The following is a 16,423-nucleotide window of genomic DNA, read 5'->3' on the forward strand; positions in this document are numbered from 1 at the left end:
GAGATTCCAGATGGCTGGGAAAGGGATATTCATTATCCATTTTTTTTTTAAAGGAACTGTGACACTTGGGGAATTATAAACCAGTTAATGTAATGTTAATACCTAGAACTACTCTGGAACAGATCATTGAAAAATCAGTTTTCACATACGAGGAGAAAATGAGATTGCAAACCTTTGGAGAGGAGCACAGATGAGTAGCAATCTCTGTCACTTCCCCACAGGACACCCATGCAGTGGGAATTTGGTATTTTCTTGGCTCATTGGGAACTAATATTCTCGCAAATCCTTATTTTTTAATCATAGTTGTAAAAAGTTGGCCATCATCCCAGAGCAAGGAAGGAAAAGAAATAAGAAGAGGAGAGACCCAAAACATATTCAGAGGCTGCTCTGGGCAGTGTGCCCACTGCTTTCATGCACTTGATCACATTCCTTCCTCATAAAGACCTGAAGAGGAAGGTGTTCCCACTCCCATGTCACAGAAGAAGAAACTCAGCATGGAGACATTGGATGCCCTTGGAAAGCAAGCACAGCTTCAGTTCTTACACGTTGGGTTCCAGTGCCCTCCTCTCCTCACCATACCAGGCTGGTTTCTTGCTTCATGATTGGAGCACAGGTAGAAGCCCAGGCAGAGGGAGGCTGTGAGATACACGGGAAAGGGCACCAGGAGGACATCAGGAACCCCATCTAGAACCCTCCTCTGGCAAGGAACTAACTTATTTGGTGAGAGAGAGGAAGGTTCTTCCCAACTGGTGGTGAAACATGAAAATGTTTCCATTGTGGTACAGAGAAGCATCATATCTGTTCATTCATCCCACCACCTTTGACCAAGGACCTCCAGGCGTTGTGCTTGGCATTGGGGAGGTGAAGGTGAGAAAGACTCGGTGTCTCTGGGAAGCACAGATGTTCCAGAGAGTCCAGGGGTGTGTGGGCACCTGCCTGCCCTCAGGGGGCTCACCATTTAGAACAAACCCTCTCAGGATCTATGGTGGGGTAGGTACCATGATGGACAGGACCAAAGAAGCCACCATTTCCTGAAAGAGCAGAGGAGGTAAGAAGAGATTGGTGACTGCAACAGAGAAAGGCTGTGGGGGAGCTGATGGGATTGAGCCCATCACCATGGCTGCCCTTTATTGGGTTCATACCTATGCTGAATGCTGTATAATAGATGCTTGACATGTAGGTATGAAGGAGTTCACAGTTACTCCAGTTTACATATGAGGAAATTGAAGCACGTAAAGACTAAGTAGAGAAAAATGGGTAAGATGGGGGCTGTCAGACCTGGAGTTGGGTAGAGTACTGAGGTTAGTAAAGGGGCCAGGTCAGGAGTGTACACATGGGCAAGGAGAAAGAGAACCCCCTGCCCGAGCAGGCGACACACTTCTAGAGAGGACTGGGAGATGGTCAGGGAAGGTCCTCCCGATAGGATCCTGGAGGTCCTCAGTCATCAGGATGTGATAAGTGTACTAGTTAGGACATGGCAGCTGCAAGTAACAGAAACCCACTCAGATTAGCTTAGGCCAACAGACTGAAGGAGCGCCTGCCTTAGGAAATCCCAGGGAAGGGCTGGGGACTGGCGCAGAGACCTAAGGTGGGAATAAGCTTGTTGTACTAGCAGCAGCAAGAGGCCGTGAGGCTGGAAAGTGATGAGAGGCTGGCCAGTGGCAGGAGGGGAGGTATACAAGATGGGGGGAGCCAGACCACAGAGCCTTTCTCAGCCTGAGTGGGGATTTATTCCAGTTTGGCAGGAAGCCACTGGAGGCTTTCCAGAAGAGTGACACAGTCTGATTCACTCTGGCCATGGATGGGTGGCAGGGGAGAAGGAGCCAGCTGGGAGTCCAGCGGAGAGGCTTTTGCTACAGTCCATTGAGAGGTGACAGCCACTTACTGAGTGGGCGCTGGATTGGCTGACCATGTGTTCTGGACCCCAGGTTGGACCTGTCCTCGAGTTTAGTGGAGGGAGCGAGGAGAGAAGCACAGGCCCGGCTCTTGGGAAGTTCACAGTCAGCTGGTTTGAAGGCGCACACAGACACACACCGGAAACAATTAGAAAAGTTTCCAGGCAGATTTTAATTAAAGCCAAAATGTGTGGAGCAGATACTTCCCGCCCATGAAGCGGGCCCTTTGCCGTGGTGCGTAGTCGTTTTGTTAGGCAACTTGCCCTGTAGAAAGCGGAAGCAGAAGCCGCCCTTTGAAATAGTGTCTCAGTCTGGGCTGCACATTGGGATCACTTTGGGGACTGCAAAAATACCGATGATTGGGTCTCACTGCAGGGATTCGGAGTTCATTGTTCTGAGGTTTGGCTTGGACAGCTGGATGGTTAAAAGCTGCCAGCTCGAGTTGTGAAGCATTGCCTGAGGACATCTTGCTTTATGAGATTAGGTGCCTTTCACCGGGAAAGAGGAGGAGGGAACTAGGGAAGGGTCAGCAAACTACGACCTGTAGGCCAAGTCCAGCCTGCTGCCTGCTTTTGTAAATAAAATTCTAGCATAGTACAGCCACACCTGTGTTTACGTATCTCATGTGGCTGCTTGTGTGAAAAGGATGGAGTAGAATGTTGCAAGAGACTTTCTGGCCTACAAAACCTAAAATATTTACTATTTGGCTTACAGAAAAAATTTTTTGTAGTTACCTGTCCTCAAGTTGGTTCTAACTCATAGTGATACCATGCACAACAGAACAAAACACTGCCCAGTCCTGTGCCATCCTCACAACTGTTGTCATGTTTGAGCTCATTGTTGCAGCCAGTGTGTCAATTTGTGTCATTGAGGGCCTTCCTCTTTTTCGCTGACCTTGTACTTCACCAAGCATGATGTCCTTCTCCATGGACTGGTCCCTCCTGATAACATGTCCAAATTACATGAGACAAAGACTTGCCATTCTCACTTCTAAGGAGTATTCTGGCTGTACTTCTAAGACGGATTCGTTGGTTCTTCTGGCACTCTATGGTATATTCAACGTTCTTCACCAATACCATAATTCATAGGCATCAAATCTTCTTTAGTCTTGCTTATTAATTGTCCAGCTTTTGCATGCATATGATGCAATTGAAAATACCATGGCTTGGGTCAGATGTACCTTAGTCCTCGAAGTGACATCTTGTCTTGGTTTTGAACACTTTAAAGAGGTCTTTTGCAGCAGGTTTGCCCAGTAAAACACATTGTTTGATTTCTTGACTGCTACGTTCATGGGTATTGATTATGGATCCAAGTAAAATGAAATCCTAAACAACTTCAAACTTTTTCTGATTTATCATGATGTTGCTTATTGGTCCAGTTGAAGATTTTTGTTTCAGGTGTAATCCATACTGAAGGCTATAGTCTTTGATCTTCATTAGTAAGTACTTCAAGTCCTCTTCACTTTTAACAAGCAAGGTTGTGTCATTATGAGCCTTCCTCCTATCCTGATGTTGTGTTCTCCTTCATATAGTCCACCTTCTCAGATTATTTGTTCATCATACAGATTGAATAAGTATGGTGAAAGGGTATAACCCTGACACGTACGTCTCTTTATTTTAAACTATGCAGTATCCTCTTGGTTTGTTTGAACAGCTGCCTCTTGGCCTATGTACAGGTTCCACACAAGCACAGTTAAGTGTTCTAGAATTCTCATTCTTCGCAACGTTATCCATAATTTCTCACGATCCACACAGTCGAATGCCTTTACATAGTCAATGAAACATAGGTAAACTTCTTTCTGGTATTCTCTGCTTTCAGCCAGGATCCATCTGACATCAACAGTGATACCTCTGGTTCCATGTCCTCTTATGAATCCAGCTTGAATTTCTGTTCATATACTGCTGCAACCCTTTTTCAGTTATTTTCACCAAGATTTTACTTGGATGTGATATTAATGATATTATTCAATAATTTTTGCATTTGGTTGGATCATCTTTCTTTGGAATGGGAACAGATTTGGATCTTTTCCAGTTGGTTGGCCAGGTAGCTGTCTTCCAAGTTTCTTGACATAGATGTTGAGTGAGCACTTCCAATGTTGCATCTGTTTGTTGAAACATCTGGGTTGGTATCCTAAGTCGATTCCTGGAGACTTGTTTTTCGCCAGTGCCTTCAGTGCAGCTTAGACTTCTTCCTTCAGTACCGCCCTCCAGTGAAGCCTGTCGGAGATCCTTTCTCTTAATTTCCCTACTTCCATGCCTTTGCTTTTGCTGTTTGCCTTCCACATCTCAACATACACTGTTCTACCAATTCTCAAGGCTCAGCCCTATTACAACTTTGCCGAAGCCTTGTTTGGATCCCTTCTAGTCTCTCTAAACTCCTATAACACTCTATTGCAGGGGTTGGCAAACTATGTCATGTGGACCAAATCTGGCCTGCTGCCTGTTTTTGTAGATAAAGTTTTATTGGAACACAGCCACATCAGTTTGTTTACATAGTCTCTGTGGCTGCTTTCATGCTATAGTAGCAGAGTTGAGTAGTTAAAACAAAGACTGTATGGCCTGCACAGCCTAAGATATTTACCCTTTGACTTTTTACAGGAAGCCCTATTGAGTCGCCTTCAGACATTTGCTCCTTGAGCCCCACATTCAGCCAGTGACTGTGTCAGGTTCTAGTAAACAGCATATCCACTGCTTTGCCCCTGGTATTTTGTTCGCCACATTTTGTCCCCTGCATTAGTTTGCTTTGTGCTCCCCCCCTTTCATCATGGAGTCCCATGGTAGTGCAAACAGTTAATGTGCTTGACTGCTAACAGGAAGATTGGAGGTTCAAGTTCATCTTGAGGCACCTTGTAAGAAAGACCTGGCTATCTACTTCTGAAAGATCACAGCCATTGATAACCCTACAGAGCATGGTTCTACTCGGACACATATGATGTTGCCATGAGTCGAGACTGACCCGATGGCAATTGGAACCCCCATTACACTGAAGAGGTCACCATATATTCCCACAAAAGTACTCATTTACTCTGATCCCATAGGAACAGTGAGTCATAAATACTGAGGTGAATTGGATTAAACATATCTTTTCCTCCATCATATGGACAAAACCACTGAGTTTCATAACAGTGAATACCAAGGAGAGAGAAATGATTCTTCTTGTTTGTACTCAGTCAGCCTTTTCAAAATCAATACAGATTAGATTTGGGGAAGAGAAGCAGAACACACAGTCATCTGCTGTAAACATGCAACCATTGAGCAAAATCCTGCTTATGTTTTCATCCTGACTTTGTTCGCATTCTGGGCTGTGCAGGTAAGTCAATTAAACGGCAGTTTTGAAGCTGCCTCCTGAGAACCTATGGTTTCACCAGTATTGTGTTGTCCTTTCCGGAGCAGGCCAAGCCTTTGTTTTGTTAATTTAACATTGAGTTATATGAAACAATGGAGTTGAAGCCTTGAGTTTTTAAGTGTTGATAATATTCTGTGAAGCACTTGGGTCTGTGGAAGAGTAAGACTTCATTTAACATGCTGTGGTGGCAGGAAGCCTGATGTCATGTTTCCTAGAAGGCAGGTCCTTTTAGAAGAGGAGGGAAGACCCAGTTCCTCTTTGGCCCTTCCTTGGCATTCGTGAGCTGGTCAATTTTTTCTGCCCACTCAGGTGCTCCTTTGGTTGGTGTCTCCGCAGACATGGATGATTTCTTTTGCTTCTGGGTGTCGTCATTGTTGTTAGGTGCCATTGAGTTGGTTCCAACTGATAGCAACCCTATGTACAACAGAATGAAACACTGCTTGGTCCTGCGCCATCCTCGCAATCATTGTTATGCTTAAGCCCTTTGTTGCAGCCATTGTGTTAATACGTCTCCTTCAGGGTCTTCCTCTTTTTCGCTGACCTGTGACTTTACCAAGTATGATGTCCTTCTCCAGGAACTGATCCTTCCTGACAACATGTCCTTAGCATGTGAGACGTAGTCTTGCCATCCTTGCTTTTAAGGAGCGTTCTGGTCATACTTCTTCCAAGACAGATTTGTTCATTCTTTTGGCAGTCCATGGTATCTTCAGTATTCTTCCCAACACCACAATTCAAAGCCGTCAGTTCTTCTTTCGTCTTCTTTATTCACCGTCCACCTTTCACATGCAGAGGAGATGATTGAAAACACCATGGTTTGATACAGACGACCTTAGTCTTCAAGGTGACATCTTTGCTTTTCAACCCTTTAAAGATGTCTTTTGCAGCAGATTTGCCCAAAGCAATGCATCTTTTGATTTCTTGACTGCTGCTTCCATGGGCGTTGATTGTGGATCCAAGTACAATGAAATCCTTGACAACTTCAGTTATTTCCCTGTTTATCATGATGCTGCTTATTGATCCAGTAGTGAGGATTTTTGTTTTCTTTATGTTGAGGTGTAATCCATACTGAAGGCTGTGGTCTTTGATCTTCATCAGTAAGTGCTTCAAGTCCTCTTCACTTTCAGCAAGGAAGGTTGTGTCATCTGCATATGACAAAATTGTTAATGAGTCTTCCTCTAATCCTGATGACCCATTCATCTTCATACAGTCCAGCTTCTCACATGATTTGCTCAGCATACAGACTGAATAAGTATGGTGAAAGGATAAAACCCTGATGCACACCTTTCTTGGCTTTAAGCCATACAGTATCCCCTTGTCTGTTTGAACAACTGCCTCTTGATCTATGTACAGGTTCTGCATGAGCACAATTAAGTGTTCTGGAATTCCCATTCTTCACAATTTAGTCCATTATTTATTATGATCTACACAGTCGGTTGCCTTTGCATAGTCAATGAAACACAGGTAAACGTCTTTCTGGTATTCTCTGCATTCAGCCAGGATCCATCTGATATCAGCAATGATATCCCTGGTTCTGCATCCTCTTCTGAATATGGCTTGAATTTCTGGCAGTTCCCTGTCAATATACAGCTGCAACTGCTTTTGAGTGATCTTCAGCAAAATTTTACTTGCTTATGATATTAATGATATTGTTTGATAATTTCCACATTTGGTGGGATCACCTTCCTTGGAAATGGGCATAAATATAGATCTCTTCTAATTGTTTGCCCAGGTAGCCGTCTTCCAAATTTCTTGGCATAGATGAGCGAGTACTTCCAGTGCTGTATCTGTTTGTTGAAACATCTCAGTTGGTATTCTGTCACTTCCTGAAGCCTTGTTTTTTGCCAGTGCATTCAGCGCATCTTGGACTTCTTTGTTCAGTACCATCGGTTCCTGCTCCTGTTGTACCTCCTGAAATGGCTGTACGTTGACCAATTGTTTTTGGTATAGTGACTCTGTGTATTCTTTCCATCTTCTTTTGATGCTTCCTGAGTCATTTAATATTTTCCCCATAGAATCCTTCAGTATGGCAACTCGAGGCTTAAATTTTTTCTTCAGTTCTTTCAGCTTGAGAAATACAGAGAGTGTTCTTCCCTTTTGGTTTCCATCTCCAGGTCTTTGTACCTGTCATTATAATACTTTGTCTTCTCGAGCCGCCCTTGGAAATCTGTTTAACTCTTTTACTTCATCATTTCTTCCTTTCACTTTAGTTATCTGATGTTAAAGAGCAAGTTTCAGAGTCTCTTCTGACATCCATTTTTGTTTTCCTGACTGAAAGCAGAGAATACCAGAAAGAAGAATTAATATTATGCCATTTCGCGTTTACTACAAGAACCTTACAGTATACTCCTATTTATATCCATGTTTTTTTGCTGCTTTTATCATTAATTTATCTTTTGTATATGTTATGAACCTACAGCATTTTAAATATTATTTATGGGCTTTATTCTAAAAGTCAATTATCTTTTAAAGATATTAAGAGTTGAGGAAGAGCATTCTTTTGTATTTACCAACATTTAAATCAGTTTGCCCTCTTCATTTCTTCATGTAAAGCTGAGTTTCCACATGCGTGCAGAAAAGAGCTAACACAGCTGGACTGAGACTACTGTCTTTAGAAAGGTCTGCTTGCAAGGTTGGCCTTTGATTGGCATCTAGGAGCTTGGATTTTGGGAGTGTTTCAGACACCCTAACTGATAAGAGTGGCTCAAAAAAAAAAAAAAACCCACTGTTGTTGAGTCAGGTCTGACTCATAGCGACCCTATAGGACAGAGTAGAACTGCCCTTAGGTTTTCCAAGGCTATAAATCTTTATGGAAGCAGACTGCCACATCTTTCTCCCAAGAAGCGGCTGGTGGGTTTGAACTACCGACCTTTGTTAGCAGCCAAGTGCTCTACCCGCTGTGCCAGTAGGACTTCAAGAGTGGCTCGCTGTGCCTAAACTGTTTTTGCAAACAGTATGGCTTATGCTGAGCATCTGCTTTCCTTGTGAGAGTCTTGATTTTTAGTACATGCTAGGAAGAGGGCACCTACATGGTCACAAAAAAAAAAAAAAACAGTTGCCATCAAGTCCGTTTTGAATCATGGCAACTCCATGTAATGGTGAGTAAAACTGTACTCCATAGGGTTTTCGTGACTGTGACCTTTTGGAAGCAGGTTGCCAGGCCTTTCTTCTGGGTGCCTCTGGATGGGTTGGAACTGATACCATTTCAGTTAGTAGCAGTGGGCTTAGCTGTTTGCACCACCAATCCTGGGCACTGAATCTTCATTAGCTTCCCTGGTAGATAGCATTTCACACATGTTGTCATCATTTATTGCTGGAAGGATTAAGTTCATCCTGTGTGATTTCACTGGGAGAGGACTCTTGGAAGCTGGAACCTTGTTTCCTCCAGACTTCACCACACGTGCCTTTCCCTTTAGCTGATTTTACTTTGTATCTTTTAACTCTAATAAGTAAATGCCAGCCATGAACAAGGCTATCTGCTGCATCCTTCGACCTCTCCTAGGGAGTCATTGAGCCTGGGGTGGTCTTGGGGAACTCAGACACAACATGGTGCCAACTCCTTTTAGCCTGGATAACTTTCTTGAATACTCCTTGGAGTGCAGGTCTGCTGGTGGCAAATTCTCTCAGCTGTTGTGTAGCTGAAAATGTCTATATTTTGCCTTCATAAGATATTTTTTGCTGCATATAGAATTTTAAGCTGACTGTTTTTCTTCCAGTATTTTAAGCATGTCATTTTATCATCTTCTGGCTTATTTTGTTTCAGCGATTATTCTTATAATTGTTTACCTGTAATTCTTATAATTGTTTACCTGTAGTTAATGCATCTTTTTTCTCCCTTTGACTTCTTTTAAATATTCTCTTTTTCTCTCAAGCAATTTGATTGTGATGTGTCTCTGAAGGTTTTCTTTGTTTTAAACTTGCTGGGGATTTGTTGAACTAATTGGATATGTGGCTTGGTATCTTTTATCATATTTGGGAAAATTTTATCATATTTGGAAAATATTTCTTCAGACATTTTTCGCCCTGGTCTTTCTCTTCTCCTCTGAGACCCCGATCACAAGTATGCTAGACATTTGACTTTGTCTTGCATGTCACAAAGTCTCTCTTCTTTTTCATTTTTTCTCTCTGTGCTTTACTTTGGATTGTTTTCATTGATACATTTCTTCTCTTTTGTCTGATCTGTTAAGTTCAGCTTGTGAAATTTTCATTTTTTGTATTTTATTTTTAGTTGTGGGATTCCCTTTAGTTCTTTTCATAGTTCCCAGTTCTCTTTTGAGATTACTCATCTATCCATTAATTATGTCCATTTTTTTCTTTGCATCCTTGAATGTATTTATACCTGCTATTGCTCTTTCAGTTGACTGTTTTCTCCTGGTTATAAGTATGGCCTCCTTTTTCTTTATATGTACAGTAATTTTTGATTGTGTGCTGGCCCTTTTTATAAGTGCAAATTATATACATTAAAATTTGAAATAATTTAAAATAACACTCTTGTATGGTTGCTATGAGTCGGAATCAACTCAACGGCAGCAGGTTTTTTTTTTTAATATATTCTTTAATATGTTTAAATCGTACACAAATTTAGAAATGTATCATAAAGTCTAACAAAACATATATTTGAGTCTTTTTTTTTAGCATTTAGGATTTAAAATTAGAGTTTTAGTGACATAAATACAAGTTTGAGGTTTCTGAAATGTTCCCTAATTGCTTGGACTAAAATTTAACATATCACGGAAGTGCCTAGCATTAAAACTTTAGATAATTTGGCTGTTAGACTGACTTAGATCTGAAGTTCTGGGCTTACGTACTAGGGCTGCTGTTGTAGTTTACTGTGTATGCCTAAATAATAAATATGAAAGATTGCCAATTGCCTTTAAACATTCCTCATCAACCACTGAGAGTCTAAATAATGTTGCCTTCCTTTCCTTTTTTTTTTCCTTTAAACAGTGTTGAGTTTTATTCTGGCATGGAGTTCATTTACTGGGAATTGGCTTGAGCCTGCCATGGCTTGGTTTTAGTGTTATTAAAGTGAATCTAGAGTAGTCCTCATCCTAGGGCTAGAGGGGTTCTGTTCCTAAGGCCCGACCTTTCCAGGGTCTCTCCATTGAATGTCAGGCTGTATGATGAAATTTCTGCACTGGCTGTTTGGATCTCCACTGTCCCCAGTATTGTGTGACCTGTGGAATTTCCATTATCTCACAGCCCCGGTACCTCTACTCTGCCAGTTCTCATGGAGCCTCACCCTGTGCATTTCCTGCTTGGCGGTAGGCCAAAGACCCAAGGGACCTCTATGCAGATTTCTGGGTTTCCTTTCGATGGAGTTCCTTTAGTTCAGCATCTTGCCCCATAAATCCAAGCCTTCTCATCGGCAATGAAGTTTGATCTTTGTTTCTTCTAGCTAGTGGAGAAAGAGCTTGGTCTTTATTCCCTGTGCTGTGATTTGGGAAGCGTGTCCAGGCAGAAAGCCAGGGTGAATGTGGAGCTCTCTTAATATGTTTCCCATCTTTCTGAGATTAGAGCCCTGCACTTTCTGTTGTCCAATGACTAAAAATAGTTGGATTATTATTTTGTCCATTTTTATAGTTGTATATAGAGTGAAAGATAGTCTAATATGTATTTCCTCATCACAGGCGGGAACAGAAGTCCTTTATCTTTTTCAGAGAACTTATATGAGTTTTGTTATAAGGAGTGTATGGACTAAGTATATCCACTTACTTTAGGAGAGAAAAAGGGAAAAGGTGAGAGATTAAAAAAAAAAAGATGTTAGAAATATTTTTCTAAGTATGGTATCAACAAGTTACGTGTGCCACTGTGTTTGCATCAGTTGTATTTATTCATTCATGCATGCATTCAATGAATAGGTACTGAGGACCTTTTATGTGTCCTGTACTCTTATATGCTAGAACACTGAACAAAACAGTGTTCCCTCTCTTGGGATTTGTATTCAAGCAAAAGGAGATAAAACCAGCTGCCCTGAGTCAAGGCTGAATTATGGCAACCCCATATGTGTCAGAGTAGAGCTGTGCTCCTTAGGGTTTTCAACGGCTGATTTTATGGAAATAGATCACTAGGTCTTTTTTTTGAGGCACCTTTGGGTAGACTCAAACCACCAACCTGCTCAGTTAGCAGCAGAGCTCATTAATTGTTTATACCACCCAGGGACTCTGTCGGGAAATAGGCAGTAAATAGACATGGTATACTAGACAAATTACCATTAAAATATCATCTCATTGTAAGTGCAACGCTGACAATTAAATTGTGTGATTTGATGTTACAAAAGGAGCCAGGCATGTGAGGGCCAAGCATGAAAGACACTCAGGGGTGAGTGAACCACAGAAGTCCTAAGGCTGGAATGAACTTGGTATGTGAAGAATGGAAAGACCAGCTTTGCTGGAGTGTACTAGACAAGGTAGGGGCATTGAGAGGTGAAGTGGGCAAGTCACCAGAGTGTCACATCTTTGCACTTTGTAACCTGTATTGGATATTTCTCTACATGTAACGGGAAACCTCTGCAAGATTTTAAGTAAGTGAATGTTGGAAATGTGAGTGATTACTCCGATGGCAACATGGAAAATGCATTGTGGGAGAGCAAGAATGAGTTGTTACTGCAGTAGTCTAGGTGAGAGATGCCGGTAGCTCGGTCCAGGCAGGTGAGAGTGGAGGAGAGATGTGAGATCTCTTTGGAGGTAATGTCCTCAAGACGTGGTGAAAAATTTGCTATGAGGAATAAAGGAAAGAAAGAAATTGAGGAAGATGCCTACACTGTTTCAGCCATTGAGTAGAGAGTGATGCCATTTAGAAAAATAGGGAAAGCAAGGGAAGGGAGAAATTATGAGCTCTGTTTTGGCCACATTGGATTTGAGATATCAGAAGTTCGTGTAGACTTGAAGAGCAGATCATGGGATATATAAACCCATTTCATTTTTAGCTCACTTGCGGTTCTAACCATCAAGCCACGCTGGATGGGATGGGTCCTAAAATGAACTGGGAAGAAGTAATATCTTTTTGAGATCTCATTAACATACAGTTTATTGATGAATTGATTTTATTTCATTTAATCCTTTCAATTCTGTGAAATAGCTGTCATAATACTTCTGATCACACCCACTTTCTTGCAATACAGTAGAGCGGAGAAGAACACAGGTTTTGGAGGTCAATCACCTGTGTTTGAATTCCAGCTCTGCGCATCAGCCATACTACCTTTCACAGGGTACCTAACTTCTCTGACCCTGTTTCCTCAGTTGTGAGATGAGAATAATTGTAAAACCTACTTCATAGAGTTGTTAGGAGAATCAAGTGAGTTAGCATGTGAAAGCACTTAGCATCGTTTCTGTCACAAAGAAAACGTTCTATTTATGTTAGATGGCGTCTCTGGGTGGTGCAAATGGTTAACACTCTCGGCTGCTAATCAAAAGGTTGAAGGTTCCGCTTCACCCAGAGACACCTCAGAAGAAAGGCCTAGTGATCTACTTCTGAAAAATCAGCCACTGAAAACCCTATGGAGCACAGTTCTACTCTGACACATGGGGTCACCATGGTCAAAATCGACTTGATGGTAACTGGTAGCTTCATATATGTGGTGGTGGTGACGGTGGCGGTGGTGGTGCTGGTGGTGGGAGTGGTGATAATGGTGGTGGTTATGATGATGGTGGTTATGCTGGTGGTGATGGTGGTGGTGGTGGTGGTGGTGATGGTGGTGATGGTGGCGGTAGCAGTGGTGGTGGTAGTGGTGGTGATGGTGATGGTTATGGTGGTGATGGTGATGGTGGTGGTGGTGGTGGTGGTGATGGTGGCGGTAGCGGTGGTGGTGGTAGTGGTGGTGATGGTGATGGTTATGGTGGTGATGGTGGTGGTGATGGTGGCGGTAGCAGTGGTGGTGGTAGTGGTGGTGATGGTGATGGTTATGGTGGTGATGGTGGTGGTGATGGTGGCGGTAGCGGTGGTGGTGGTAGTGGTGGTGATGGTGATGGTTATGGTGGTGGTGGTGATGGTGGTGGTGGTAGTGGTGGTGATGATGGTGATGATGTCGTTGTTGGTAATATAGCCATTTATAAACCCTGCCAGCACACTCCATCTGAGGACCTCTGCTCTTGCTGTCCCTCTGCGTGGGATGCTGCCCCAGACTGGCACACAGCTTGCTTCCTTCATTCCATCTCTGTGTGAGTGTCTACACAGCAGTGAGACCTTTCCTGAGCACCCTGCAGCTGCTGCCATTTTACCCTGCTGTATTATTTTTCCACAGCAAGTACAACAATCTGACAGATGATGTATTTACTTGCTACTTTTTGTTGATTTTTTTGTCTCCCTCAACTTATATGTATGCTGTGTTAAGGCAGTGCCTGTCTTCAAAATTTAAATAATTAAATTGTTTTTTTAGGGTGGTTTCTCTATATTTATACAAGGAGGTACTATACAGTCAGTTAAATTCATGTTCTCAAAGAATATTTGATGATAATGGGAAACATTTATTTAGTGTTACCACACATGCACAAAGGCAACCATAGACGATATATAAGACTTAAAGAGAATATGTGACCAGATTGAGGGTCACAAGCATAGGGGTGGCCCATGGCACCTACCCAGGTTTGTCTGGGTTCATGGCCCCTAAGCTGTATGTGGCGCAGTGGTTAAGAGCTTGGCTGCTAACCAAAATGTTGGCAGTTTGAATCTACCAGCTGCTCCTTGGAAACCCTATGGGGTAGTTCTACTCTGTCCTGAAGGGTCACTATGAGTCAAAATGGACTCGACAGCAATGGGTTTGGTTTTTTGTTTTTTTTAAGCTGTGTATGGAGCCCTGGGGGGGTGCACACAATTAAGGGCATGGCTACTAAGTGAAAGGTTGGCAGTTTGAATGTACCCAGACGTGCCTTGGAAGAAAGGCCTGGTGGTTTACTTCCAAAAGATCACAGCCTATTGAAAACCCTGTGGAGCAGTTTAGCTGTGAGATGAGTTGAATTGACAGCAACTGTTTTTTTTTTTTTTAAAGTCGTGTGTAATGTTTTTTGACTTTCTCTTTCAGTATGAATACTTCAATGCTGTGCTGATCAACGAGAGGGACAAAGACGGGAACTTTTTGGAGCTGGGGAAGGAATTCATCTTAGCTCCTAATGACCATTTTAATAATTTGCCTGTGAACATCAGTCTGAGTGATGTCCAAGTGCCAACGAACATGTACAACAAAGGTAAGGCTTCATCTGCTGCTCCTTTTAGAGGGTGGGGAATAGGGCCTGCTGCCTGCAGATCTTGGCTGGTTTTGGATGTTCTGGTGGCACAGTGGTTAAGAGCTCAGCCATTAACCAAAAGGTCAGCAGTTTGAATCCACCAGTTGCTCTTTGGAAACCCTGTGGGGCAGTTCTCCTCTGTCCAATAGGGTAGCTGTGAGTTGGAATCAACTTGATGGCAATGGACTTGGGTTTTCTTTTTTTGGTTTAAAAGAAACAGCAGTTACAAGCTGGGTGTTTCAAACATCAGATGGATAGGTGAAGTGTGTGCCCACTCTGCCTGGAGATCCTGAGCTTGCTGTCTCCCCAGTTTGTGTTTGCATCAAGCTCCCTCACATGTCGACCAGGGGTCAGCAAACATTTCCTGTAAAGGGCCAGATGGTAACTATTTTAAGGGCCCTAAGTCTCTGTTGCAACTGCTTAGCTCTGTGCCATAGTGTGAAAGCAGACGCAGACAACACACAGACAAGTGATTGTGGCTGGAACGAGTAAACTCTATCTGCAAAGGCAGATGGGTGGATTTGACCTGCAGGCTGTGGCTTACTGACCCCTGATATAGTCGCTCTTGCTGCTGCTTCCACTCCCTGTGATGGTATTTAAGGGCTGCGGAGCCTGGGAGTTGTGATGGAGTCAGTGGCAGGCTCTTCTTTGAGTGCAAAGCAACAGAGACATCTGCATAGTATCTTAGTGGAGCTTTCTGTTGCCAGGTTTGTGTCCCTTGAATCTGTTCTTCATATAGACCCTAAAGTTCTCTTCCCTAACGTTCCATCTGCCCATTCGAGTTGGGATCATAGTGGGCAAGGACTGGGTTCTGGCATCAGATAGGCTTTGGTTCAACTTGGAGCTCCACCTCTCACTGCTGTGAGGCTTTGGGTGCACCAGCTTATCTCTGTAGAGCTTAGTGTCCCCATCTCTAATGTGGGTAATGATAGTGTCCACCTCATGGGCTAAACGAGGTGATGTTTACAAAGCATTTAAGTTGTCGCTAACATCATCACCCTCATTGTTACTAAGTAGGATTTTGCTCGACTTTGTCATACGTGAAAGGTGCCTAAACAAAGACCCTTCCTCCCTGAAAAGCAGATCAGAAATCTATGGCCTCTTCAAAGTAAGTTCACCCCAGTGTCTGCCATCAAGGTTTCAAAAGCATGAGGGCAAGCTTCCATTGCAGAGGGCAGTGTTAGTATCATCTACGAGAGCACGCTGGTGAGAGCGGGGGTCCAGATTTGAATCCTGCTCTTCCCCTGGCTAGCTGTGTGACCCAAAGCAAGTAATGTTGCCCCACTGAGTGTCCGTTTCTCCCTTTGTAAAGGGGATAAGAGTACCACCTCCCTCAGAAAGCTGTTGTAAGGAAATGAAATATGTGCAGTGGTTTGCGCAGCAGTAGCTAGGGAAAGTGCTCAGCACGTTTTAGCTGCAGTTGTTATTATTGGGAACTGACAGGTGCATAAATTGTACCTTGGAATTGTCTTGGTCAGTGTTCAAAGAACCTGGCCAATGATTAAAGAGCTTCAAATTCATTGTCTCAGGAACATTTTTCTCATGCCTGTTTTTTGGATGCCTAGAGTCTTCTTCTGTAGGTTTACGTGTTACTGTCCTTTAAGATTCATTCATTCATTCATCATTCATAGGGTTATTGGGGATCCCGAGGTGAACTAGATTCAGCCCTTCCCTCCAGGAGCTTACAGGAATTTGGGGAACAGACAGGTAATGAGATTACTAGCACGCCGTGTGTCAGCTGCTGGCCACAGCCGTGGAAATCCAAGGGGCAGTGTGAATGCCACAGAGGGCACCTGACTACTTGCTCCTTTAGGCTCAGCCACAAGTTTGTCTTCTTTCTTTCTCCTTCTTAGAGGATTTATCAGTCTAAACCACCCCAGGGGGCACTGGCCTGGAGCCATAGCCTGTAACCTAATCTCTACCTGGCACCCTGATGGCACAGTGGTTAAGAGCTGGGTTGCTAAC

The 16,423-nt window shown here is 43.1% G+C and overlaps 1 protein-coding gene across 4 annotated transcripts in view; it reads left to right on the forward strand.

Annotated features, from left to right (window-relative positions):
* The window catches only part of CACNA2D3 (calcium voltage-gated channel auxiliary subunit alpha2delta 3), a 1,053,043-nt gene that overhangs the window by 396,299 nt on the left and 640,321 nt on the right, over positions 1–16,423 (forward strand). For all 4 annotated transcript variants that reach the window (XM_049863210.1, XM_049863213.1, XM_049863211.1 and 1 more), the window contains exon 5: positions 14,257–14,419. In XM_049863210.1, the coding sequence (XP_049719167.1) occupies positions 14,257–14,419 (163 nt within the window). The remainder of the gene's footprint in view (positions 1–14,256; positions 14,420–16,423) is intronic.

Source organism: Elephas maximus, chromosome 20, assembly GCF_024166365.1.
Source record: "Elephas maximus indicus isolate mEleMax1 chromosome 20, mEleMax1 primary haplotype, whole genome shotgun sequence".
Lineage (NCBI taxonomy): Eukaryota > Metazoa > Chordata > Mammalia > Proboscidea > Elephantidae > Elephas > Elephas maximus.